The sequence below is a fragment of the Theropithecus gelada genome, chromosome 8, assembly GCF_003255815.1.
Source record: "Theropithecus gelada isolate Dixy chromosome 8, Tgel_1.0, whole genome shotgun sequence".
NCBI classification, from domain to species: Eukaryota; Metazoa; Chordata; class Mammalia; order Primates; family Cercopithecidae; genus Theropithecus; species Theropithecus gelada.
Genome location: NC_037676.1, coordinates 127,431,410 through 127,457,565, shown reverse-complemented (window position 1 = coordinate 127,457,565; position 26,156 = coordinate 127,431,410). Strand labels below are relative to the sequence as shown.

General features: G+C 39.0%; 1 protein-coding gene across 5 annotated transcripts in view; it reads right to left on the bottom strand.

Moving 5' to 3' along the window:
* The window catches only part of NSMCE2 (NSE2 (MMS21) homolog, SMC5-SMC6 complex SUMO ligase), a 269,718-nt gene that overhangs the window by 211,586 nt on the left and 31,976 nt on the right, over nt 1–26,156 (bottom strand). For all 5 annotated transcript variants that reach the window (XM_025393641.1, XM_025393640.1, XM_025393639.1 and 2 more), the window contains one exon: nt 1,800–1,906. In XM_025393641.1, coding sequence (XP_025249426.1) covers nt 1,800–1,906 — 107 coding nt within the window. The remainder of the gene's footprint in view (nt 1–1,799; nt 1,907–26,156) is intronic.

Genomic DNA, 26,156 nt, shown 5'->3' with positions numbered 1-26,156 from the left:
TTGATGTCCTGAAGGAGGAAAAGTTCTTTTTTTTCTTTTTTTCTTTTTTTAATAGAGTCTCGCTCTGTTGCCCAGGCTGGAATGCACTGGCGTGATCTCGGCTCACTGCAACCTCCACCTTCCGGGTCCAAGTGGTTCTCCTGCTTCAGCCTCCTGAGTAGCTTGGATTACAGATGCATGCCACTACACCTGGCTTATTTTTGTATTTTAGTAGAGATGGGGTTTCACTATGTTGGCCAGACTGGTCTCAAACTCCTGACCTCAGTTGATCCGCCAGCCTTGGCCTCCCCAAGTGCTGAGATTACAGGTGTGAGCTACCACGCCCAACCAAGAGTTCAATTCTTGATGTAAAAATACTGTAAGTATCTGCAAATCCTAGAGTTTAATAGGGAAAAAAAATCAACACAAAGTTCTTTGACTCCAAAAATCTTGTTTTCTTATCTGTAATATACACTGTGCTATTGCATTTGCACAGTATGAAAGTTAAAGATAGAAAGCCTTATCAAGTAAGTGCCACAGAACGTAAGGGTCAAAGCAAGATTGACCCATACAACAAGCCTAACTCTAATCTTTGGGAGTAAACACTTGACTTTCTTCTATAAAGTCAGCCTTGTTCTTTTAAGTCAGTGGTTTTCACCCTTGAATGCACATTAGAATGAGTTTCTAAAAAATACTGGTGTCCCAGTCCTGCTCCAGACTAATGAAATCAGAATCTCTGAAAGTTCAGAAACTGGCTGGTTCTAGGGTTCAGCTGAAATTGAAAGCCTCTAGTCTAAGTGCTATCCAGTTTCAAATATGATGTCAACATGGCGGCACTGTCATATTTTCCTATGGAAGAAATATTCATAAGACCAGGATTAACAGTCACAATAGCCAGAAACATCAAAATTTTACAAGCTGAATGAGTTTATTATTTGGATATAGGTGATATTCTTAAAGTTAGTCAAATACTATAGTTAAATACTAACCATTAAAAAAAGCTTATTATAACTATATAATGCTCATTTCATTGGCTTAGGTATTAAACATTATTTAAAAATATATCTTCTACTGAGTAGTCACCCATTTTGTAAAATAATTGATTTTTGGAATTTTCCCACAGCTGTAAGTAAGAAAAGGCAAATAATGAAACCAGAAATACAAGACACCCTATTACACAGGTATACACAATCAGTTCAACAGGGAGTTTCCACTGCTCAGAGGACAAAGGACTTCTCAGAAACATTACTGCAATCGTATTGCTCATTTCTTACTCAACACAGTACTACTGAAAAGGATGTTGCTATGTTCCCACCTTAACTGCCTTATGTGTTGTTCCTGTGACAGCTGGAGTCAACAAAGATAAGTTTGGCTTCTGGAAAAACCAAAATACCGATCTTCTTTATTTTTAAACTTGCTCTAAAATTCTTCCATATTATCTGATTCTAAGAATTTGGCAACAGATGCATATTAAAGTTAGAGAATGAGTAACTAAACCTGGTTTCAATTGTATGTTTAAGCAAATAGAACAATAAAAACAAGTTGCATCACATTCAAAGGAGGCTTACACTAAAATTTTGAGACAAAAAATCGCAAGCAATCTAAAATAGATTTAATATGCTAATCAACCTAAGTGGCCTAGCCAGGAAAATACTTAGGATTCCAATTTTATGAGACGTCCAAATTTAGAGGAATTTAATAGCTGCTACACTAAGGATAAGGAAACATTAAAGGTTAGAGAAAAATTTTGATTTTGTGTTTCTACCTCTCGGTCAGTGAGTTGTAACCAAATATATAACCAGGGAGTAGCATAAACTTACATGATTTATTGTAGATTGAACAGCCTTTACATAATGGTTTAGTTGCCGATCCATTGTAGCAAATTCAACCATTGCCTTGTCCATACTATATTCACTACTCACTTCAGCTGAAAGAAAAAAAAATTGCAATTATTATTTTCCACTTAAAATGCCATATCTGGAAAATGTTGCATCAATATAATCTACATCAGTCAATGGTCTAAATAATTTTGTGCAGTTATTACATCTTTTAAAAAACCTCCTCACCATACGGTGCTTCATTCAAAATTCTAAGAATACACTCAGTAGAAGACAGCTCAAAGGCAGTAGTAGGCTGGAAAGAAGAAAAGACTTGTATTCAGGAGTTCCAGGCTATGCCCTTACTTATATGATCTTAAATCAACCAACCAACTATACCTCTCCCAGCCTCAGTTCCCTCATCCATTAAGCAGCTCAGTCTTATATCTGCTGCATAAACTGTGAAGGATTGTTAAAGGTCACATAGGGAAGATTCTCACTTTTAATAACGCTGAGCTAGATTACTTGGACCAATCTTCCTAATGAAAACAACCAAAGACAGCAGCCGGGCACGGTGGCTCACGCTTGTAATTCTAGTACTTTGGGAGACCGAGGCAGGCAGATCACTTGAGGTCAGGAGTTCAAGACCAGCCTGGCCAACATGGTGAAACCTCATCTCTATTAAAATACAGAAATTAGCTGGAAATTGCTTGAACCCAGGAGATGGAAGTTGCAGTGAGCTGAGATCATGCCACTGCACTCCAGCCTGGGCAACAGAGTGAGACTCCGTCTCAAAAAGAAAAAAAAGAAAAGAAAGAAAGAAAGAAAAAAGAAAACAACCAAAGATATAAGATACAGCAGGAAAAAAAAAAAAAAAATCTTAAAAAAAAGAGTCACAAGGTAGTAAGAAATAACCAGGGCAAAATCTAGAATAAAACAAAAATGAGAAGTGGGGCAACAGAATGCCAAAGTCACATACTATCCCACAGTAAGCTGAGATCTCAACTCTTTGTATAAAGATGAACCAAAAGTAATCTCTCACTGCTCCCTGGGACCAAAGGGAGGTTAGCCTTGGCCATGAAGCAGAACAGGGAAAAGGGAAGAGAAAACAAACTTGTTTCAGAAAAACTGGCCATAAGGCAGTCCTCCTGGATTTGCAGCAGGCTGGGTTCCCCTAACCAGAGTGATCCAGAGACCCCAGTCTCTGACGTTGGTGGGAGGTGGTCTCTGGCAGATAGTACTCACAGGTGTCTGGCAGAAGCAAATATAACTATCATCTGGAGAAGACACTCTTAATCTAGGTGTCAAATAATCCCTACATATAATTTTTAAGAATGAGCAGATCACAGGAGAAAAGGCTGAAACAAAAATAAATATAAAAACAAAGAGAAAAACCTTACATACCTATAATACACAAGAAAACAAGCCACTAAGAATAACAGTCAGTAGAAACAGATCCACAAATATTTCTGTTATTGTAACTATCTATATTAGTCAGAATAAGAAACAACTATGTTTACTATGTTTAAAAAATTAAAATATCCTCAGGGAACAGGAGTCTATAAAAAGGGACTAGCAAATTAGAAAAGCAAGGTAATGTTGTTAAAAGTGCTTTTAAATTGTTTCTTCAAGCTCTAAACGTAATTTAATAGATTAGGAAAAGATAGTTAACAAAGGATCCTAAAAATTTCAACTAAAAACTTTGAATTTAAGATAACTAAATGAAAAGAAAATAAAGCTTTCTTTAATCACATTTGGGAATGAACCTACTCAAAGACTCTCCATTCAAAGACTCTCCATTCAAATACCTTAGTGCAGACAAATGTTGTTTTTCTTTTCTACTCTGAAGAATAATACCACAGATCATTCCAAAGTCATGAAATAATGTAAAGTCCATCCACATTTGGCTTTTAAAACATATGCTTTAATTTTACAATAGTTACTTATAAGCATATTTCATAGACTGTCTCCTGGGTTAACATGCTTCTGGTAGAAGACCCTTCAGCTTTTACTATCCAGGCAGCACAGAATACACATATATCTCAATGTAAGTTTGGGGGTGGGGGAGGGTGTAATGTTTACATAAAGAAAAATTTGTATTTACATTTCCCAAATTAAATATATGTTTAACAAAATGGTGCATGAGAAAAGGCTCAGGTCATACTCCAAATAAAACTGTTAGACTATTAGAGTCACAGTTTGTTGTTCTGAAAATTTCTGAATGTCAACAAAATGGACATACTGCTTGGTAGCAACATATATATGTTGCCATATATACAGCAACTGTTTGTTAAAAGTCATATTGTTTCATGATAAAGAAGTGAATTTTAAACAATTTACAACCTAATGTAATGGATGTTTTGTAATTTATTTAGGCATTTTACTGTACTTAGTTACATTTCAGTGCATTGATTAGGGGTTTTAGTTAACCTATATTTTTTCCATTTAAAATAATGAAAAATAGACTACTGGTTTCACACCAGTCTTATCTAGTTAAAAGAAAGTATTGTTTCATTTTGTTTTCCTTAATGGATCAGTATATTTTATGAGTATTAGATTCGGATACTGAACTGGTCAAAAAAGTGGGTAAAGCTGGTAACCTGAACAAAGACTAACAGGATAAACTGCTTTTCCAAAATTCTGATTATTAGAGGCACCCCAGACAAAACAGACACTCACTAAAGTATCTGTTGGGAGCAAAAGTCTGAAGCATAAGAAATGAAAGTCTGTAAGGGGCTTAAATCAGCGGCAATAGATATAATGTTAGCAATCTCCCTCTGGGATTAAACAAGTTAATTTTCAAAAGCATTCAGAATATACCTAAGATATTCAAAATGCTATAGAAAAGCTGCAAAATGAAATAAATGAGGGATAGTGCTCATTAACAGGGTCCCATATATGCTAGTAAGACCTGAGACAGATAGTAACCTGGTTCAAAGCCAAAGAGACCTTCCTGCAAAGGAGGAAATGGGCAAGGCTTGGGTCAGTTTTGATGGCACGAAGCTTAAGGAAAGAATCTTTGGAGTCTAACTGGCTTACAGGCAGCCTCAGCTCAGGCTCCAGGGCCCAAGAATGTTGGGACAAGCTGCTGAAGAACACTAGTAAAGACTGGTGCAGCCCAAGCAACAAAGGGAACGGGGAACACCAGAAGAGATCAGGAAGGTAACTCTAAAAAGAACTGAGGATCACAGCACACCTGGAAGCAGTGCCCAGTCAGATAACTGTAGTCAGAGGGTCTTGGTCAGCTGTAGCAGGAGGCTGAGAGAGCAGAGTCCTACGAGGAGAACTAGAAGAGGCTCCCACAAGAGCATCCTGAAGACAGGTCATGAGAACGTCCATGTCAAGTAGCAACCTGCCACAGCAATTTTAAGATGATTTTTGTAATTCTTTTTTGTTCTTCTTGTTAACCTTTATTTCCCGACTGCAGTAATAACCTCTTGACTTTTGGAGGAGGAAACAAGGGATAAATGCAGAAACACAGAGTTAGTTACTAACTAAAAAGTTGCTGAGGGTTGGGGTGGTTGTGGAGGGACTGATCAGGCAGAGGCTCCCTGCTACTTGATTCCACAGTATATCTTCCCACCATCAAAATTCTCCCACTCTTTCACTGAAAGCCCTTTTTGAGAATATATATCAAATTAAATCCTACACATCCATCAAGGGCTGAGCTCAGGCCCCACCTAGAAGGATTTCCTCCTTCACCTAATTTGCCTTAACACCTATACTCTTGGTATCTTGGGACCATGATCAATCTTGCCTTTCTTATCTGCATTTGTTTCCTTTCACCAGAGATTTTAATCCATTTGAGGACAAGAAAGATGCCTTAGTGTTCTTAGAATCCAACAAAGAATTATAGCAACTCTTCCTTCAATATTCTTCTAAGGCCACTATATTTCATAAATCTGAAAATTAAACTTTCACCAAAATATAAATTGTCCTATCAAAGAGATTCAACTGAATTAAAAAGTAAAAGATGACATGTGATACAACTTCACTTGCCTATTTTATATTTTCATTGTGACTTTTCCATAGGAAAAGAGATGGCACCAGCACTGGGGTGGTGGGTAGAAATCACACAACGATGTTCAAATTCACAGAATGATGACTCCAGAGAGAAAAGCATTGCTGTACAACACTTCTGCAAGTCTGGCATTAGGGAAGTTTAGTGCAGATGATAAAACACGGAAAGTAATGACAATGATTACATATGTATATATTAATAGCTGTAGCTAATAATTAGGGAACACTATTATGTGCCAGCACTTCATACTTACATCAAATCTCAGGGCAACATAAGAGTTAGGTAGTTCTATTCCCACTTTACAAATGAGAAAACTGAAGCAACTTGCTCAAGGCCACAGAGATAGTTAGCAGCAGCACCAGGCCTCCCACTCTGGCTTTCTAACTGCCAAGTCTGTACACTTGCCCACCTGTACAAAAAGGTATTTAAACACAAGGAGAAGGACAAGCACCTCCAACGCCTCCATGAATATCCAGGGAACAAACCTTCAAGTAGGAGAAAGCCAAAGACCCAGAGCCTCAGCTCAGCTCCCTTGGCGATGTGTTAGCATAAAACAACACTTTCAAGGAGGCCACTAGGCAATGCCACTCAGAGGCTATCAGACATGGTTCTGGAAAGCTCTTTCCAAATTCCTTAAGGAATCTGATAACAAAAAGAAAATGATTTTTCCCCTTTTTGAAGATTAATAAGCTTTAACATTGGTGAAAAGTGACCTTTCACATCAGCAAAGCTAATCTGAAGTGCTGTAAGAGCAACCAAGTCACTCAGAGAATGTTAGGAGAATAACTAAGTCAACTCCAGCTGCTAAGAGGTCAAGCTTGTACTAGGCCAAGAGCACTGGCAGCAAGAGAGATGAAAGCAGCTCCAGACTGACTACCAGGCAGCAAATGAAGAGCAGCAGGAGAGAAATGTTCAAGGGGAAGGGAGAGTACTGGAAGGTTTCACGTTGCAGAGTTACTTCTGAATAGAGCTCAAAGTTAAAAATCACTTTTATTAGCCACATATTTGACTCCCCCCACTCCCAGCCCCGCCAAGCAGAGTCTAGGAGGCTAGGAATATTCAAATTTCTTCACTGAGCCATTCTGTGAGCATTTATTAATTACAGCCAGCCCTTGCTTTCGTTAATCAAATGAACCTAAGTGATGTATTTGAACATTCATTTACTAGCCAGTAAATACATGGAGAAGTATCACAGTGGGGCCTTGGTGACTCTGTGAGACCTGTCACCTGATACGCCAATTAAGAAACTGTTGCAAGAAGTTAGTACAATAACTAGTTATCCCCCTCCACTGCCACCCCACAAAATCAAGTCCAAAGGGCACAGATAATCCCTGGTTTACATAATAAAATTCTAGCTGTTTCTATAAGTATGCCAGTGCCAGGGTTGTCATCCTATAAACTTGCATGCCTTTACCCAATGACTCCAGTCACAAGCACAATGCCAAATCACTGTGGACTGAAGTGTTATTCCAACCAAGAAGGGCTACTGAATTAAACCCATCCTTTAAAGATAGTTTCTATTTCATTTTGCTTTTTCTATAGAGTGGCAAACCCTGGAAAAACAAAGAATGATTATCACTGAAGAAGGGTTTTGTTTTTTTGTTTTTTTTTAGAGTGAAATGCTCTAATACTTATATAATACAAAAAGTCTCTAAATGGGTGAAGTTGGCCTGCATATGATTGTCCTAAAGTCAAACAAACCTATAATTATGCAATCTAAGCAGCCACACTATTCATTAGACACGTCATCTGTTACTCAATGTCAAAACCCACTAACAGCAATATCATAACTACATTACTATTCTCTCTTTTTGAAGTGTTGAATAGGCATTAAAGTTATATGATCAACAAACATAAAGCAGAAATGGGTGATTTTGTGTTATAATCAAATTCAACTTAAAATTCATAAGACTTCAATGAGAAGATGATGATGAATGAGGAACAAATAAGTATGAAAGAATAAAAGCAATACTGGTTGTCTCAAATGTGAAAGGCTAGGGGCAAAATGAAGGAGAAAGGATCATCTAAGAAAGGAAAAGAAGGGAGGGAACAAACTAGCTATTGTTATAGATGTAGACTCTCAAGCAAGACCAATTCCAGGTCCTTTGTGGCTAAGAGATGTAGGTAGTAAGCCTGTAGTAATACGGTACGTATGTAGCACAGCATGGACTCATGAGTTTATCCAGCGCCAGTTCCAGCGTTGTCTAAGGTCTGTTCAGTATAATGCCATTTTCTAAGGCCACAGGTTAAAAAGCAACAGCAGATGAGGGAACAGAAGATTCTTTCTCTTGGCTTTCCCAAGTCCAGATGGGCATGGCTAACAGACCAATCAAACTTTCATTCCAGAGCAGCAACCAGTTCTGCAAGAAAGGGACAGAAGTGATGTGCTTTTTGACCAACTATTCTAAATAGGGCCCTTCCCTAACCACAGCTGCCCCATAGCTGTAGCCTAAGGCATGCACTGGAGAGAATCCCTGAGGCCCAGCCCGAGGCTTGGGAAGCAGAGATGAAACAGGTCCTGTAGTACATGGTACCCAGAGCAAAATAAGATCCCTCAACAACCACCAGGTCTTCAGTAGAACTGCCTTTAATGAACCAGACATGAAAATAAAGACACCTTCCCCACCTCTTTTCCCTATTACATCCATACACATTTATCTCTATACTACTTCATTACACTACCAGATACCATTTTGCTTTGCTCTGCTGTTTCCTATGATCTCAGCTACAACGTCCTTTTCCAGAATCCTCCCTAATCTCCAGAACAGAACCAAACACTTCATACCTTATGAGTCCGTAAAACTTCTCTACCTTTAAAACTGGGACACCTGTATGTGTGTCTGTGTGTATATGTGTATGTTAGGGAGGCACACCCTGAAGACAAATTTCTCCGACTTATTCCTTCCAACTTTATGTCCCTGATTCAACTGTATAGTTTTGCCCATGGCCAAGATGTTTCCTGAAAGTTGGTCCTAAACAATAACAATCGCAGAATCAGGTGTTTTTTATTCTACAAAGCCATGTACAGGCATGTCTGAACAGGAATACCACCAATTATATATAGTGGATTAAATTCAACTCCACATATTTTATTAGTAAAATACCAGGCTAAGACAAAGCAGACATTTAGTGTCCTTAAGGGGTTGCTGACTCCAATTCAACATGATTCATATACTCAGAAGACTCTGATAAATATTAAATGTCATAAAGTACATATGTCCATTTTGGCAAGGAGGAAGGAAGAAAAGGTGGCAAGGGATTGCCTGATTGTATTTTAAATTTCTTAGAATAAATGGGACGTATATTGGGAGATTTTACTTTCTGAAACAGAATATGAGTATTTCCTAATCCCTTCAAATTAAAACTTGATTTTTCTATATTTTGTAAATAAGGCATCTATTCTTTTTGGATAAAATAAAACAAATCACAGTATCAAGCATACCCCTGACCCCACCCACCAAAATGCAACACACACACAAAAAAAACCCTCTTCTCTGAAACTATAACTCCAACTATCTCTAGCAACATATGCTATACATGCACCTACCTCTATGAGCGTGGGTGTGTGTGCGCATGCGTGCTGGGGGTGCCCTGGGAGCCTAATGTTAAGTAATCACATATTTATCAGGAGTTGAATTTAATGACTTACTTCTTGAGCAATATTTAATAGAAACTTGGTTACTTCTTACTATACTGCACTTTGAACTTGTAATTATTCCCCCACATATATATTAGTGTGGCAGAATTAAAACTGAATACATGGCTGGGCGCAGTGGCCCATGCCTGTAATCTCAGCACTTTAGGAGGCTGAGGTGGGTGGATCACCTGAGGTCAGGAGTTCGAGACTAGCCTGACCAACATGGAGAAACCCTGTCTCTACTAAAAATACAAAATTAGCCAGGCATGGTGGTGCATGCCTGTTAATTCCAGCTACTTGGGAGGCGGAGGCAGGAGAATCTCTTGAACCTGGGAGGTGGAGGTTGCGGTGAGCCAAGATAGCGCCATTGCGCTCCAGCCTGGGCAACAAGAGCAAAACTCCATCCCCAAACAACAACAACAACAACAACTGAATACACATTTTATAACTGCCACTCACTAGAAATCACAGTGAAGAGTTAGCAGTGCAAGATATAAGCTAGTAAGTGTCAGGGGTTCTTTACAAACACAGTGACTATGGGAGAAATCTTCAAGAAGTAGTCACCTTTATAGTTGCGTTTAGTTCACCCACCAACACAATTCCGTCATCACTGTGACACAGAAGAGCGACAATGTAATACAGTAACCAAAAAAAGCCAGCTCCGGAATTAGATTTCATTCAAATCTAGGCTTTATGAAATTACATGCTAGCGGTGTAGTTTTTGGCAAGTCATTTTACTAGAGTCTCAATTTCCTTTTATATATAATGGGTACAATAACAGTACCTACTTCAGAAAGCTGATATGAGGACCAAATGAGATAATGTAGGTAAAATGATCTGCACAGGGCCTGGCTCACATTAAGCACTAACAAAATATTTGTCATTATTACAGAATAGATAACTATTCTGCAAGTGTAATTAGTCTAAATACTGAAAGTGCTTTGCCCTTGGAACCAAAAGGTAGCAAGCGAAAACCATCTTCTTAGCTCTCTTAGCTCTCTGGGCTGTTTTTACTAACTTCTAAAGCATGAAACTGAACTCACAAGACTGCAATGCTCCATAAGAAGCTTTGTAAACACCATACCCCTCCCCCAAGTTCAGAAACTCATTTGCCCAGCAAATGCTTAGTGAGCACTCACCACATGTTAGGCAGAGGGGAAAAATGTTTCGAAGCAAGAAGAAGGGGCAGCTCACACTGCCTATAGAAAGAACAGGTTTAGCTGGTGAGGGCAAACTTGAACTGCGTCTTGAAGGATGAGTATGTGTTCATCAGATGTTCACCAGACTGGGGTAGAGGCTAAACAAAAGCCTCACTCTTCTCCACAGAGACTGCGTTAGAGTTAAAATGGTCAAACAAAAACACTTGGGAATGAAGAGAGGAGAAGGACATAGATTTTTAAGACAGAACAGATCTTCAAAGAGCACTGAGTTCGTGCCAGGCACTCTGCACCTACTACCTTATCCAGTCCTTTGTTACAACAACGTGAATTCAGTGTAATTAAACATACTGTAGAGATAAAGAAACAGATGCTCACAGACACTAAATCATTTGTCCCAGATGACATAGTTAATAAATGATGGAGTTATGACTGACCTCAAGACTGACAAAGTCAGCATGGAAGGCACATGCCAGTGTCTGGACTACTACACAGAAATCAGTAATATACCCTTCATGCAAAAGTCAGGGAGTAAAGAATAATCTGTTCTGTACCTAAAGGAATTCTCCTAAACATTACCTTCTTTTGGGAGAGAGAAAGTGAAAGAGAGACTGACTGACTTAAATAAATTGCTCTACCTCAGAGTGATGAAGACCATGACATCTTTCATAATATAGTCAGATATATCCTTAGAATGTATGTTAATATTCTATAAACGACTGTGGTAGTGGTATAATTCAAAATACGTTTGAAATAAATTATATGATGAATTCAATTAATAAAAATCATAGAAATCAACCTCTGCCAGTCATCAAAAGCACTATGAAACTCAGGCTATAGGAATTTGTCATTTTAAAGCATATCCACAGACCCCCTTTGGCTACCTAAAGCCTCTAAATCTTCACGGCCAGGTGTCTTTCATTTGACTTATCTTTTTTCCACATCCTTCTTGTCCATTGCTATCTAATATCTGGTAGACTGAAAAGAAACTGTGAATTTAAGGCCACAAGAGCATTTCCCAGGCAACATAATTTTAACAACTGCCACTTCTCTCTGGTCTTCAAGTCTTTGGCTGTACTCAAGTCTTACCTACAGTTGCATGACTTGGAAACCCAAGAGGCTTAAGAAACAGAGCCTGGCTTTGACCAAATACCAAAGCTCTTGCATGAATTTGTGGCAGCCAAGACAAAAGAAAGTGAGGCTTAAATCTCATATGTTTTTTTTTTTTTTTTGAGATGGAGTCTCGCTCTGTCACCCAGGCTGGAGTGCAGTGGCACGATCTCAGCTAACTGCAACCTCTTCAAGCGATTGAACCTCAGCCTCCTGAGTAGCTGGGATTACAGGCACCCACTAACACACCTGGCTAATTTTTGTATTTTCAGCAGAGATGGGGTTTCACCACGTTGGCCAGGCTGGTCTTGAACTCTTGACTTCAAGTAATTCTCCCGCCTCGGCCTCCCAAAGTGCTGGGATCACAGGTGTGAGCCACTGCGCCTGGCCTTCATATGATTATTGAAAAAATTAAATGAGAATGTAGGTAAAGCACTCAACATGATGCCTCAAACACAAGAGTCTCTTTACAAATGGGGGTATTTTGCTGTATTAACTGTACTTTGCAATATTCCCAATACAAATCTTCTTCTTCACTTAAGCTAGTATCTACTGAATCATGGGACTTCCCCACCCACTTAAAAAATGTTTGTAAAATTAATAAAGCATATGGCTAAAAAAGTAATCAAGCATATGGTTGAAAAATTCAAACAGTACCATCTTGTGGTATCTCCAATCCCCAAATGCTCTCCTCAGAGGCCATTGCTATGAGGTTCTTGGGACAGTAATCCCATGGAAATATTCCATGTGTAAGGCATCCCTTTTGAAAAGGACTACAGAAATTTAAATACTTATAGAAACAGCGGAAGTAAATTAAAAACAGCTATACCTGAGGAGAAACTACTCCCAGGAAGTTTCATGATGAAAATTGTATCTCTGTGCTCTACTCTTCAGTAAGTAGGTGAACAGAAAGAAAAATGAGTGTCTGGTTCAGTTTAATGACAAAATTTCCATTATAAAATAACAACATAAGGGCAAATAAATACCTGTGGGAAGATGATATGGTTTGGCTGTGTCCCCACCCAAATCTCATCTTGAATTGTAGCTCCCATAATTCCCACGTGTCATGGGAGAGACCCAGTGGGAGGTAACTGAATCATGGAGGCAGGTCTTTCCCATGCTGTTCTTGTGACAGTGAATAAATCTCATGAGATCTGATTTTATAATGGGGAGTTCCCCTGCACACGCTCTCTTACCTGACACCATGCAAGACATGACTTTGCTCCTCCTTTGCCTTCCGCCATGATTGTGAGGCCTCCCCAGCTATGTGGAACTGTGAGTCAATTAAACCTCTTTCCTTTATAAATTACCAGTCTCAGGTATATCTTTATTAGCAGCATGAGAACAGACTAATACAGAAGACAACACATACTATATTAAAAACAAAAAATGTGATGCTAAACAAAGATTAGAATATGAGTATTAGTGGAGGAACTTCCATTCACTCATTTGACAAATATCTACTGAGCAGACCATGTGCCTAGCACTGTACAGGGTGCCCTGGACACAGTGGTGAATAAGGCAAATACTGTGTCTTCTTTCAAAGAGCTTTTACAAACTTCTACTCCATGTAAAATTTCCTAAAAAGCCCTGATATAACTATCTGGAATTTGTTTGGCTCTTAGTGTGATGGCAAAGCTTGTTCCACCGCTGAACAGTTCTATTTATTAGAGTCCTTCCAAAGACAGAGCTGATTCAGCGCCTCCCTAGGACACTGCCAGGCAATGACAACAATAAATCCAAATTGCTCGTTCACACACATTAACTTATTTACACCATATAACTTCTGCATAGAGTGATTTTATTTTCTGCTTCATATGGTTAAGGAAATTGAGGCTCAGAGAGGTTAACTACTTCCACCTCAATATCAGAAGCAGGTCGTAAATTCTGGCCTTCTACTCCAGAGCTATAGAAGAGCTACCTCCTGGGTCAAACAGAAAGTCTCAAGTCTCTTCCAGATTCTAGTGCTTCAAAGATCTGAAGGTAGCCATCAAATATCTCCTACCCTGTAAATCTTTGCTTCCCAGGATAAATAACAATCAAATTCCTTTGACCAAGTTGATCTGCCTTACTTAAACATGCTTCAGTTGTCACTTTAAAGATGAACTTCAGAATAAAAAGCAATAACTACAGCCATAAGTTAAACAATGAAGACTATAATACTACTATTACATTTGTACTACTTGATCACATGCTGGCCTTGTCAATTAAAACAACAACAACAAAAAAAACCAGCCAGGCACAGTGGCTCACATCTGTAATCCCAGCACTTTGAGAGGCCAAGGCAGGAGGATCACTTGAGGCCAGAAGTTCGAGACCAGCCTAGGCAACAAAGCATGACCCCACCTCTACCAAAATAAAAAAAAAATCATTAGAAAAATCAAATTAAAACTACTATAAGATACCACTGCGTATCTATTAGAATGGCTAAAATTGAGAAGACTGCCTGTAGCAAGTGTTGACAAGAATGGGGAGTGACTACAGAGTTCCCTTAATATACTCCACACACATATCCCACATTTTCAGACCTGCCATAATACTTCCACTTCTAATAGTAACTCTATTACTAAAAAAGTACATTTAACTACATAATTTAAACCACATTTAATATAATGAAATCTCATCATAATGACACAGAAGTCTTCATAATATAATGTCTGGGTGTCCTCATTACAGTTTTTCTGTTAAGTATGAAAACATTCATCAATACAAATTTTTTACATAACGTACATGAAAGAAACCAGCTTTTAATATATAATCCCCTCACCAGAGTATGATAGATTTGTATTATAATTTGCTTTCTCTAATTCTCAAAGTGTGGTTGGACTGAACTAGCAGCACCATCACCATCACCTGGGAACTTGTTATAAATGTAGATTCTCGAGTCCTTCCCCAGAGGCCTGAATCTGAAGCCTTGGGGTGGAGCCCAGCAGTCTGTAGTTTAACAAGTCCTCCAGGTGATTCTGCTTAGTGATAAAATTTGAGATCCACGGTTCTAACGTATAATATAAAGTTAAAAATCATAAATGGCGTTTTCTCTGAGATTCTTTCTGATTTCACAGAATTTCTTTTTTTGTTTGTTTTTGTTTTTGTTTTTTGAGATGGTGTCTTGCTCTGTTGACCAGGTTGGAGTGCAGTACCGTGATCTCAGCTCACTGCAACCTCTGCCTCCCAGGTTCAAGCAATTCTCCTGCCTTAGCCTCCCCAGTAGCTGGGTGGCGGGGAGGGGCGGGGGGGGGGAGGAATTACAGGTGTGACCCACCATGCCTCGCTAATTCTGTGTATTTTTAGTAGAGACGGGATTTCACCATGTTGGCCAGGCTGATCTCGAACTCCTGAGCTAAAGTGAATCACCTGCCTTGGCCTCCTAAAGTGCTAGGATTACAGGCATGAGCCACCACACCCGGCTGAATTTAAAGACAAAAATAAACTATTACTTCAAATCAATGTTTTCAACAAATGTAGAACTCAACCAGCTGTTTTCCTATTTTACACCCTGGATTATTTTAGTCTTTCATTAAGCTAGAAAACCAAAACTGGATGTAAGATCCCAAAATAAAGCATTCCATAGAAATGTTTGTTTTAAAACAAACTTCTACTCAAATATCCTAGTCATTTACTCACATCTATTTTTTGCAACTGCACTGAATATTCCTTCTAAATTTAGTAGATTTGCTTCTAATTTCAGCTATAAATTGTCATCCTCTAGTGAATATCTGCAGTTTTTAATTTAAAATGGATTTTTAAAATCTAATTAATACATTTTTTAATCGTTTCATAGAGACACTGAAGATAGAAGCAGAATGAAAGTGGAAATTATATTGGATTGAAATCAGGATGTCTGAAAGTGTCAATTTGCTCTGAGACTTTGAGTTAACTTAATCTTACTGGTGCTCAGTTTCCTTATTTTTAAGAGAGTTGGATTAGATGACCTGTAAAGTGCATTTTAGGCCTAAGGGTCTATAAACCTACAGTCTTATCTCATGCTCTATGTTACTGTACTTTTACATTCATATGACATTGCCAAATCATTTCTTAAGTATTGTACCCATTTTTAACAATTTAAAAATTGGGCTGGGTGCGGGTGGCTCACGCCTATAATCCCACCACTTTGGGAGGCCGAGATGGATCGCTTGAGGTCAGCAGTTCAAGACCAGCCTGGGCCACATGGCAAAACTCCATCTCTACTAAAAATACAAAGAATGACCCAAGTGTGGTGGCGTGTATCTGTAGTCCCAGCTACTTGGGAGGCTGAGGTGGGAGGATTGCTTAAGCCTGAGGAGGTGGAGGTTGCAGTGAGCTGAGACTACACTAGTGTACTCCAGCCTGGGCAACAGAGTGAGATCCTGTCTCAAAAAAAAAAAAAAAATTTTTTTTTAATTTAAAAATTGTCTTAAGATACATGCCTCTTCTTAGGATTCAAGAACATTGCTATCACACTGCTTCCTAGAGAGCTGAACACAGATGAATATGAACAGGTCGGGCACAGGGGCTCATGCCTGTAATCCCAACACTCTGGGAGGCCAAAGAAGCAGGAGAATTGCTTAACGCTGGCCAATATAGTGAGACCATGTCTGTACAAAACATTTTTTGAAAAATTATCCAGGTGCAATGGTGTATGCTTATAGTCCCAGCTACTCAGGAAACTGAGGTGGAAGAATGGCTTGAGCCCAGGAGTTGCAGTTTACAGTGAGCTATGATTGCACCACTGTACTCCAGCCTGGGCAACAGAGCAAGATCCTGTACCCACCAACCTCCCATAAAAAGAAGAAAATGAATACACATATATTTTTAGTTGCTGAAACACCAAAATGGCAATTATTTCTTGGTTTAATTTACCTGAGAAACTATAGGGATGCATGACATGAATCCTCCAAAGCAAAGCTTTTACAATGTTGTTAACATACTCTGGAGACAGGCTGCCCAGATTTGAATTCTGGAACTTAAGAACTTTTACTTATCTGCAATTCAATTTAGTAAACACACAGGGTGCAGCTACTTGTGCAAGGCACTTCACCATTCAAAGTGAGGGGACAGGGCTCTCAAACTTCACGATGCATCAGAATTACTTGGGATGCTTGTTTAAAATGCTGATTTCTGAGCTCTGCTTTCAGAAGCTCCAATTTTGCATTTTTAAAATACATATCCCAGGTGCCTCTAAGACTGCAGTTTAAGAAACAATTCTGTAGGGGTTTCAAAGAGACATAATTTCTCCTCTCAAGTACTTACAATCTCTAAGCATTTTTTTTCCATGTTAGAACTCAATGCAAAGCTACCATAGTGTTGCACCAGTTGGCTGGGTAAGGTGTGCATAAGTTCCAATATCTATATCCTGATGTAATGATGTAATTCAACTCTTGGCCTTATATTTGAGATCTGCCTCATTCTCTAAACCCAAGCATCTTTAGTCTCTTGCCTACTGAAAGTTTGTTATATATGAGTGAATTCCGACCTCGGAAAGCAGAACATCTTTAACCCAGATTGCTGACCTATAAATCCGACGGCAGCTTCATTCACCACTCTGGTCTTAGCCTTACACGGCTGCCAGCAAACATTCTAGTATGTCTTCAGTGTGTATATTTTCCAAGTACCTACATATTTTCAAAAAGAGATTGCAGTATGTCAAGACCCATGCAAATTTCACTCATAAATAATTATAATGTATCCAAAAAATAATAATAATAAACTACCACAACGCAACAATCATGAATGAGGGGATCCTGTAATAGAATCCAGACTATGACAAAACAATGTAACTGTACTGCAAATGTATGACAAATGTCACTGAAGGGAGTGGGGGACAAAGGGAAATGACCTAAGTAACCTTGGAAATGGTGTTCTGACTGAAAACCCTAACACTAAAGGCAAAAGAACTGTCCATAAACCCTAAGCTAGCTGATGAACTTGTTTGTCACAGAAGTACAGGTTAATAATTCTGAAAATGCTTTACATGTATACTGGAGGCACACACAGAAGCAAATGTACGGTGGATGGTGGGAGTCCGGTTTCTTAATGTTGTGAGGGAAATTACAAATCAGCAGGGAAAAAGAATAGAATTTACCCACGTAGCACTAGATTAGAGTTGAAGATAATGGTGTGAACACATGTTCACCTTAATATAGATACAGATGAATACATATACAAGTGACAGATATGTATGTACACATACATTAGCCTAAATACACATATTTCCTAGCTCTGTCTGCTGAAAGGGCTTAGAGGCAGTCACTTTCTGGTAGCTGCAAGCACATCTAGAGCCCAGATATTGGTTTCTCAATGCCCCTTTCCAGTCAAAAAGAACCAGGGCCCTTGGGAAAATAGCTGATCCTAAGGCAGGGGCAGAGGCAGAGAAAATAAAACTCTTTACAGAATTCCGAATAATTTATATAGATAATTACTCCTCCAGGAGGCAGAGTTTAATTATGTCCCCTTGAGTGTGGATACAGCAAGTTACTTGCTTCCAAAAAATAGTGTGTAGAGGGAAAAGAAAGAAAAAAGTACCTTTCCAGTAAAGAAACCTGACCAACACTACTAGGGCCAGCTGATCAAGACTGACATTACTGGTCATGTTGATGACTTGCACTAGCTTTGATATGATGTGATAAGAAGGGCTCTTGACCTCTGTGCTCTTCCTCCCAAAAACCTGTAACGCAAGTTGAATCATAATAAAGCATCAGACAAACTCCAACTGAGAGACATTCCACAAAACATCTAAGCAGGATTCCTCAAAACTATCAGGATTATAAGAAAGAAAAAGTGAAACCAACTAAGAAGCGTCTACGAAGATAATGATTAAATGCAATGTGATATCCTGGACTGGATCCCAGACAATGTTCTTTAAAAGGATATCACTGAAATCCAAATAAAGTCTGGAACTTACTAAATAGTAATGTACCAGAGTTGTTTCTTAGTTTTGACAAATGTACCATGGAGGTATAAGATCTTCTTAACAGCTGAGGGAACTGTGTGAGGGTATATGGGAACTCTACTATCTACAACTTTTGCAAATCTAACATCATTCGAAAATAAAAAACTTATTGAAAAAATAAAAAGGATAGAGAGAGACTGCAAAATGAGGTGAAAGAAACTGCAAAAAGAGATGAAGTTGTATTTAGAAAAGTTTACATGATTTAAAAAGTAATTATTAATTCTATTATTTAGTATAAACAATTTTTAACTTGCATGTAAATAAGGCACCAGTCAGACATTCCAGCAATTTGCTCTCAGTATTCAGAGCACACTGAGTGTGTGTGAAACACACACACACACACACATCCAAATCTTTTCCTAACGCTATCTTCAAAATGAAAAGATTTAATGGACCCGAGTTGCAGGGTGGCAAATAAACTGAAGTAGGAATGAAGAAGCACTTCTATTAACTAGTTATATAATCTTAGACAAGTGACTTCATCTCTCTGGGCCTCAATTTCCTAATCTGTAATAGCAATAGGTTTAAAAAGATGTTTAAGCATCCTTTCAGGCCAAACATAGAATAGTTTACAAAGGTCATTACCAACCTGCTTAAAACCGAATTCCTCTAGATTTCCTCCTACACTCTAGTGGCTCCTTCTCAATCTCGCTACCTGCAACGTTACCCAAACCCAAAGGACACTGGCCCAGGCTCTCTTGTCATTTCACATATTCCCTCCCCATCTAAGAAATAAACATTCATTCTATGGCTTCGAGTCTCACGTATAGGCTTTTGTCAAACCTCTATCTTCATCCTAAGCTCAAAAACCAACTGTTTATTTGTCATCCCCACTTGGATACATCTCTAAAATTAAATTCATTTCCTCTCTAAAACGTGGTCTCATCTGCTGTGAGGAGATTAATGGCCCTCTAATAATCCCCCAGTGCCACAATTATGTTATGTTACATGGAAAGGGGGGATTAAGATTATAGATGGAAATAAGATTGTTAATCAGCTGACTTTGCAGTGGGGAGAGAATCCAGGCTTATCTGGGTGGACCTAATGTAATCACAAGGCCCGTTATTAATGAAACAGAAAAGCAGGTTAGTCAATGTCATAGTGATGCAGGATGAGAAAGACTTAATGGGCCATTGCCAGGTTTGAAGATGGAAGACGGCTACAAGGCAAGGAATGTGCACTGCCTCTAGAAGCTGGAAAAGGCAAGACAATGATTTTCCCCTGGAGCCTCCATAAAGGCACATAGCCCTGCCACACTTGGCTTTTAGCCCAGTAAGATTCACTTCAGGCTTGAGATTTGTGCTGTTTAAAGCCACTAAGTTTGTAGTACTTTGTTCCAGTGGCAATAGCAAAGTATCACACCACCTTAGAAAATGGGGTCTCCACTAACATAGATGTTTATGTCAGAAATTCGAGTATCACCATTGACTTCTTCCTTTTCCTCAATTTCCATATTCAATAAACCATCAAGTTTCATCAATTACTCCTCCTCTGTTTTTTATAAATTGATCTACTTCTCATCAATCCCTTACCACCTTGCTAGTCCAAGTCACTATTACCTCATACATGGGAACTACTACAACAACCTCCCAACTGTTAGGCCCACCTCCAGGCACATTACTAGGAAGCCATTTCCCACATTATGGCCAGAGAACAATGCAAAATAAAATTATCCAATTCCTGTCTTGAAACTCTTTAATACTTTCCCATTGCCCTAAAGTCTGAGCTTCTTAAGTTGACTAACAAGAGCCTACTACCACTAGTCTGGCCCTCTCCTAGTCTCTCCAGCTTCTGCTCAGAGCACAATGGCCATGCCTATTTTAGTCAATGCTGTATTTCTAATAAAGGTGAACATCCCCAATCCAAAAATCCAAAATCTGCAATGCTCCAAAATCCAAAGCTTTTTTGAGCGCTGACATGACACCACAAGCGGAAAATTCCACACATAAGTACTTAACACAAACCTCTGTTTCATGAACAAAATACTTAAAATGTTGTATAAAATTACCTTCAGGCTATGTGTGTATGAAACATAAGTGAATTTCATGTTTAGACTTGGGTCCCATCCCCAAGATATCTCATTATATATATATGCAAATATTCCAAAATCTGAAATCTGAAACACTTCTGGTCCCAAACATTTCAAATAAGGAACACTCAACCTGTATTATTAAGTTTCAGCCAAGACTCCAAACTCCTTATAAGCTTACCACTGAGAAAACAAAGATAAGGCAGATATAGCGTAACGCTCAACAAACTCCAGAATGACCCAAGAACTCTGGAAGGCTCCATTCCAGGAGAAGAGAGAGAGAACTAACAAAAACTGCATCTTCTATGTAACACATTACATAATCTTTCTTTGTCAACTGGTTTAAACATCTATTTTAGTCTATCCCACAGGAGCACTCATCTTTTTTTGCTTGATATGATATCCCATACTAATTTTTCTAAAACTAGAACGTACTTCTGCTTCGTAAACCATATATATTCGTAAATCATTTTTTCCTATTAAGAAGACAATCTCCCCCCACACAGAAACATACATGGTCCTCCCTATCATGGACTCCCCCGACCTCAGCACACAATCTCGGTGCCACTCTCCATCCTAACAGTAAGACATATACTTTAAATTATTTTTCCACTAATTCCCTTTATAACCAAAGCAAGCATTTACAGGCTGACCAACCAAGGTGAGAAGTAAATCTTGGACAGCAAAGCATGCAACTGTTTCATCAAACCAGGAACCACGAAAAGGAGATAATGTCCATATTTTTCATGCATGGAAAAGAACCCTAAAGAAGTGAAGTAATTGGTTCAAACTCACAGAGCTAGTAGATAGCAGAACTTGCATTTTAACTCATGGTTGCCTATATTATGTACACTATCAATTCTGAGCCAAAAGCTCCAAAGCATCCACCTCTCTCACCTGCAAAAGACCCAAATAATTATAAGCAAAATAAAATAACTGGCTGATAAAATGAGAATGCTGTGTGCCAAGTGAAAAGCATTTTATATACAGTATTTAATTCTCACATCAACCCTAAATAAGGTGAGAATAAGGGAGATGTGTGTGGGTACAAAGTTAAATACTTACTAGATGTTAACTGCTATTTTACAATATTATCCCCATTTTGCAAATGAGAGAACCAAAACTTACACAATGCTAATAATTGCCAGAGCTGAGTTTGAACCTAGTGACCTGATTCCAAAATCGTTTCTGAAAGCTCGAGGTTATTCTGCCTAGCCAACAGAAGTACTATGATGCCCTCTTTGCCAAAAAGTGAAAGAAGGAACCCAGCAGCAAATAGGACTTTTGTGCATCAAGAAAGGTACTACATCTTCTTGAGGTAGTAAGTGCTGAAGCTATAATATGTGGCGGTAAAATTCTTAGAAAGGCCCAAGCTGAAGTTAACATGCAGTTCCCTGAATCTGCCAGGTGCTGGGACACTATTCTTCATGGTTTCACACATCTCCTCACATCTTGTGAGCAAAGATAATAACGGTCCCCGCCCCCCCTTTTTTTTTTGACACAGAGTCTCGTCACCCAGGCTGGAGTGCAGTGGTGTAATCTCGGCTCAGCTCCGCCTCCGGGTTGAAGTGATTCTCCTGCCTCAGCCTCCTGAGTAGGCACCCACCACCATGTCCAGTTAATTTTTGTATTTTCAGAAGAGATGGAGTTTTCACCATGTTGGCCAAGCTGGTCTCGAACTCCCGACCTCAAGTGATCTACCCGCCATGGCCTCCCAAAGTGTTGGAATTACAGGTGTGAGCCACCATGCCCAGATGAATAACTGCTCTTTTATAGTTTTCAAGGATGTTTGTATAATGAACAAAACCCTGGAAGATTGAGGTTGTGCCTCCTTCTACATCAGAGGGCAGTATAATAAGATGATGTCTCCCTCCATGGCAAATGTCAGGCAAGTTTACTGCCCATTACAAAAATCTGGGTCCCTGAGGCCCCAGGTTCCTCAGCTGTGACACAAACCCTCCGCAGCATCACCCTGGGCCCTTCCTCACCAATGCAGGACTTTGGACAGGGGACAACAAGGTGAACTATGATACTCACACTGTTTGATGTGCAACAGGTGATAAGGACCTTTGTCTCTGACTCATAAGTTCTTACCTTCTGCCAGCATCCTGCACACTGTGGCAGACTAACCTGTTAGCTTTCACAGATCTTGACACCAAGCTGCTCACAGCTCTTCTCATCTTTGCTACCCTCAGAAACACCCTCTCCCACTCTCTAGGGAATGCCTACTTATCATTAATGTACTCATTTCCAGTACAGAATTTCTATTAAAGGTCCTCTGCTACAGGTGACCACTAACTCCATGGTGCCTTCACTGTTTCCTGCAAATAAGTTTCTACCATAGCACCTTCACAGTTTTATTCCACTTGCTTATTCACGTTCTGTGCCAGTTATCATTAATTGCCTCTCAGCTCAAAATTCACCCTTCAATACCTGCTCTGTGATAACAGATGGAACTGCTTGAAGCATTTTCTCTTACAGTCAGCATGATGTGAAGCTTTCTCAATAAAGAGCATTAGAAAGCCACTGCAGGAGGAAGGGAGCTCTCCAGCTAACATTACACTTAATAATGAAAGATGCTGCTGCCCTAAGATCGGTAACAAGGATGTATGCTCTTGACACTTTCACTCAACATTGTACTGTAGGTTCTATCCAGGATAATTAGGCAAGAAGAAGAAATAAAGGGCATCCAGATTGGAAAGGAAAAAAAATAAAACTATCTCCATTCACAGATGACATGATCTTGTATGCAGAAAATCCTAGCTGGGCTCATGCCTGTAGTCCCAGCATTTTGGGAGGCTGCGGCGGGTGGTTCACTTGAGGTCAGGAGTTCCAGATCAGCCTGGCCAACATAGTGAAACCCCATCTCTACTAAAAATATAAAAATTAGTCAGGCGTGATGGCGGGCACCTATAGTACCAGCTACTCAGAAGGCTGAGGCAGAATTGTTTGAACCCGGGAGGTGGAGGCGGTAGTGAGCTGAGATCACAACACTGCACCCCAGGCTGGGCAACAGAGTAAGACTCTGTCTCAAAAAACAACAAGAACAACAACAAAATTCTGAGGAGGCTGGGTGCAGTGGCTCACACCTATAATCCCAGTGCTTTGGGAGGCCAAGGCAGGAGGATCGTTTGAGCCCAGGAGTTCATGACCAGCCTATCCAACATAGCAAGACCTGTCTCTACAAAATACAAAAATTAGCCAGGTGTGGTGGTGTAAGCCTGTAGTCCCAGCTACTCAGGAGACTGAGGTGGGAGGATTGCTTGAGCCTAGAAGGTTGAGGTTGCAGTGAGCTGTTGATCACCCCACTGAACTTCAGCCTGGGCAACAGTGTGAGACAAGAGAGAGACAGAGAGAGAGACAGAGAGAGACAGAGAGAGAGAGAGAAAGAAATCCTGAGGAATCCACTTTAGAAAATTAAAATAAGAGAACAAATAAATGAGTTCAGCAAAGTTTCAAAGTTTCATGCAAGCATATCAATATACAAAAATCAATTGCATTTTTATACACTTGCAAAAAACAATCTAAAAGTGAAATTAGGAAAACAATTCCATTTATAATAGCATCAAAAAGAATAAAATGTTTATGAATAAGTTTAACAGAAGTATAGTGAAATATTATTCAGCTATAAAAAGGAATAAAGTACTTACTGACTGATACATGCAACATGGATGAACCTTGAAAACCTTATGCTAAGAAAACAGCCAGTAACAAAAGACCACATATTACATTACTCCATTTATATGAGATGCTGGGAATAGGCAAATCTATAGAGACAGAAAGTAGATTAGTGGCTCCTTAGGAATAGTGAGAATGGGAAAATAGGAAGACAACAGCTAAAGGATACAGGGTTTTTTTTTGAAGTGATGAAAATGTTCTAAAATTGGCTGTGGTGATGGTTATGTATATCTGAATATTCTAAAAACCACAAAATTGTACATTTAAAATGGGTGAATCATACCTCAATAAAGTTGTTATTTTTTAAAAGTCACTAAATAAAAGAATAAAAAAGCTAATGGAATTTAGAGGGAGTGACTGAGAGGAAGTTTTTTAAAAAACAAGGTGAAATACTATTAAGAAGAATTTAAGGTGATTAAACACTAAATTATCTGCTGAAATGAATTTCATTACAGCAAAATTGCATCCTATAATGAGGGATTCTTTACTTAATGTTCCAAACTTAATAGCTCTACATATAAAGGCAAATAGGACTGGCACAGGACATGATGTACTCAAGATGCACACTTGTGTGTGTGTGTGTTTGTGTGTGTGTGCACATGTGCACGTGGGTTAGCACTGCAGAAGATATTCTGGATGTAAGTAGCATCTCAAACTTTGTGACTTCAGATAAGTCACTTAACCCTTCGAGCTTTAGCTCTTTCATCTGTCAAGTGTCTCCTTCATTTTCATAGGATTGTTAAGAGAGAAAAATAACTGCAATAAGATCTATAAATTTGTTTAGTGATATCTCCATATTTTTAAATTTCAGAGAGTAGATGCTTAGTAAATATTGTGGAACTAACTTCGGAAAATGTAAAGGGCTTTTGGAAAGGAGGAAACTAAAACATAAACTTTATTATAAACACACCTGAGCCCAGGACAACTTTATAGGTAAGATTTTTCAGTAACCCATGATATAGAAGTTGTCAAGGCTTATACTGTAGTCTTTGTAAAAATTATTTCCTACCAGTCATTTAATGAGTTGGCCAGAAAAAAAAATATTTGCAAGAACCATTTCTGCTATCTTCCCTATAATCCCTTTTCAGGTATCACTTTATATTTTGATTTTATGAAATTTTAACCCATTCTTAGCTTTTAAAGACATGAGACAAAATTATCAAAGAATGACTCTTCTCTAGACCAGGGACAAGTAAAGTGCAGCCCACTACTGGTCAAATCACAACCATTTGTTTATATATTGTTTATGGCTGCTTTTGAGTGAAAATGGCAGAGTTGAGTAGTGCACCAGAGACTGGAACACAAGGCCCCAACTTGGCTGGGAAACAGGATATTATTAACTGGTCTTTTCAAACCGCTGTATCTAGTGGTGAGAATACCTTATGCTAAGGTATAAGGTTGAAATACAGATAGCATATAGTATATAGTTGAAATATGAGTGCAAAGAAGTGCTCTATTGTTTAGATGGATAAATGTACAACAAACACAGAGGAACCCAAGAAGAGATCAATTTGGTTTGGGTGGGAGAGGAATATCTGCAGAAAAAAGATGATACTTAAGCTTATCCTTGAAAGATGAATTGGTGCCCCCAAAGCACTCAACAGAGAAAGGGCATTCTAGGGAGAGGAAGTCATGTGAGCAGAGGCAAGAGGCTGAAAGAGTATATGTTGATGGCACTTACACCCAGACTCCATGACTGGAGTATATAGAGTATAAGGGGATGTAGCCAGTGACATCAGGTACCTTCTGTAAGTTATGCTCAAGGGTTTAAAATAGTTGTAGAAGGTAATAACTACCATT